Source organism: Rhagoletis zephyria, unplaced genomic scaffold, assembly GCF_001687245.7.
Source record: "Rhagoletis zephyria isolate East Lansing unplaced genomic scaffold, Rhagoletis_zephyria_1.1 Rzeph_scaffold_23352, whole genome shotgun sequence".
In the NCBI taxonomy this organism is placed as follows: domain Eukaryota; kingdom Metazoa; phylum Arthropoda; class Insecta; order Diptera; family Tephritidae; genus Rhagoletis; species Rhagoletis zephyria.
Window position 1 is genome coordinate 3,561 of NW_016180410.1, and position 2,766 is coordinate 6,326.

Genomic DNA, 2,766 nt, shown 5'->3' on the forward strand with positions numbered 1-2,766 from the left:
AATCTCATAAAATTTTTATAGAAAACTCTCCAATATTCTCGATTCAACACCCTAAAATATATTTAAAACAAAACTATGATGAAAAAGTTTAAATATTTTCAATCAAAAACTCTCCCATATTTATAAAAACATGAAGAACATAGTATAAGTTAAAATCTCCAATAATTCTAGTACGAAACTCTCCATTACTTTCGATTCAAAACCCTACAATATTTTCAAAAACGTAAACAACATTGAAAAGACTCACAAAAATAGAAAAAATCAATCGTTTCCATCGAAAGCTTTCCAAAAATTATTAAAACATAAAAAGAATGATGGAAAAAAATCAGCTGTTTCAAGCCACAACTCTCCAATATTTAAATATATTATTTAATTTTTACTTCCCCCAAAATTAATTTCTTAACCTCACTTTCCCCTTCTTACAGCATGCCACGCCGCCAAAGTCTCAAACGCCAACAGTGTCGCCGATCGCCAGCTGATGTGTTATGTTTGTGAAGATTGTGCCAAGGTCACAAAAGAAACACCACTCGAGGCATGCGACGCTGCATATTTCGAGAAAGTCAGTACAACAGAGGAGCCCACCGCTGATCCAACCACAACGACGACGACGACGACCTCAACTGAGACATCAACGGAGAGTAGCACAACAACAGAGCTGAGTACCACCACCAGCGTTGAGACAACCACAGCGGGCTCCACTACCGAGGCCATACCGGCACCATCCACAGTCGGCCCAGCGCCAACCACCACCACAGTACCCACACCACCAACAGTAGGCTCAGCCGTTGCGGAAGCAGAGGAAGTGGATGCCGATAATGCCACCACCACCACCGAGAATGCATTGAATGCAACCACCACCACTGAGAATGCATTGAATGCAACCACCACCACTGGTGCGCCACAAGCGTTGCCATATGTTGCCGATGACTACTCCTATCACTGCTTCAGCGTACAAAAGATGGGTGAGTTGGGTTAACGACTTAGCCATTGGTTATTTTGTATTTTTTTGTTTTTTAATTTGTATTTTTTCGTACCCTCCAGTTAACGGTACTGCGTCGTTGGACCGCGGCTGTTCGCGCGTCACCACCATGGAGAGCGTTTGTGGTCAGCTGCGTGCGTTGAACAATGGCACACAGCTGAGCAAATGCATACCCTGCTCGAATTCCAATTGCAATGGTAGCAGCGCGCTGGGCGTGTCTGTGGCGGCGTTGATGTTTACGCTGGTTGCAGCGCTGCTAAGTCGACAATAAGGCGCTGGAATGGAATGTCACATAATCTCTCTGGCCTGCGATTGCAGCCAACTTGCAATTACCGTCAGTTGTTTTGTTTCTGCAAGTTCTGTTATTTTGTGTGGACGTTTGTTCATGTTGAAGCCAAAAACCATATACGAATGCAGTGAAATCGCTTACGGGAAAGAGAATGAGAAGCAACAAATGGAACGCTTGCATCTACATAAGTAGTTTAGTTTACGTTTGGAATTAAGTATGAAAGTCATGAAAATCGAAATATTTTAATTTACAATTCTACCAAAACCCTTACTGTGTATTATCTCTTGTAATGTACTTGTACTTATTATTTACGTTTGTATTTAGTTGTTTTGGTTTCGTTCTTAGATTTATGTATTATTTTTACAAAATAAATACGAAGCTAAAGTTAGGATAATTTGAAATTTAAGTATAATATGGATCGAAGACTTCAGATTACTTTGGGTTAGGTTCTAGCAGCCGATAGAGGATTTTGGTCGAGGCTGTTCCAGTCGAATGAGGTAGTCGGACGTTTTCTTTTCGAAGTTGGGCTGGATTTGTTGGGTCTTCGTACACTTGCGTCCTTCCGACCACATTTTATTTGTGTTTCTGAAAGAAGTGAGATTTAAGTAATGATTTGTAGCTAGATAGCGGTATGCCCGCATCGTCAGATGAATTGACGTCAGACAGAGAGGTTCCGTTCCTCGCAAGCTCGTCTGCTTTGCAATAACCTTTTACGTCTCTATGATCTGGTACCCAAACAATGTAGGTAGTAAGATTAATTTTAATTTCTTAAGAATTTGTCTGCATTCGGTGGCCGTTTTTGACGAGGTTTACCATCATTCTAGTGACCTTGTACTTAGCTGCTGGGCGCACATGCCCGACGGCAGCGGGCAGGTTGAGCCGCTTCATCTTACCACAGAACAAGCAGCAAATTGAACTCCGCTAAACATCACAAGAGAAGGTTTTGGCAGAGGTAACACCTTATAATCGGGGAATAGATTCCGCAGGGATGATAAAATTAATTCAGTAGTGTTTAATTGAAAATTCGAGGTAAGGTTTTGCAGCAAGGCAACTTGGAGTACTTCCTTTATGGAGAGACATATGTATACGAGCTGGCTCGCTGCAATGGTATAAAGATGCCGCCCAGGCATTGGTGCAGGCAACGTAGGACTGACACTAAGACTTAAGCTCTCGATACCTATGGGAGCATACCCGAGCATCCTTTCCAGCGGAGTTCTATGCCATTAGTACAAGGGCAGAGATTAACTCAAGGCCCTGTCATCATTTGAGGTTAAGTCCTCCTTTGTCCTTGAGGGCATTGAAATGCTTAACGCCCTGGCGGAGCAAAATGTTCTCCAACTTATTTGAGTATAAGTTCACATAGGCGTTGACGATAACGATAAGGCAGACCGGTAGGTCTACGTCAGACCACGTCAGACTAAATGCTTGGAGGCTACAATGTTACAAGGTACAGGACAATCATAAACCTCCCCAAAGAGAGGATAAGCATAATAACAGG

At 42.4% G+C, this 2,766-nt stretch overlaps 1 protein-coding gene across 1 annotated transcript; it reads left to right on the top strand.

Moving 5' to 3' along the window:
* Positions 1-418: 418 nt before the first annotated feature.
* LOC108381673 (uncharacterized protein PB18E9.04c-like) lies at positions 419-1,656 on the top strand (the record flags this gene model as incomplete). Its single annotated transcript, XM_017638086.1, has 2 exons — positions 419-962; positions 1,042-1,656. Coding segments are annotated over 2 exons (753 nt in total), but the record flags the coding sequence as incomplete, so codon positions are not given.
* Positions 1,657-2,766: the final 1,110 nt, after the last annotated feature.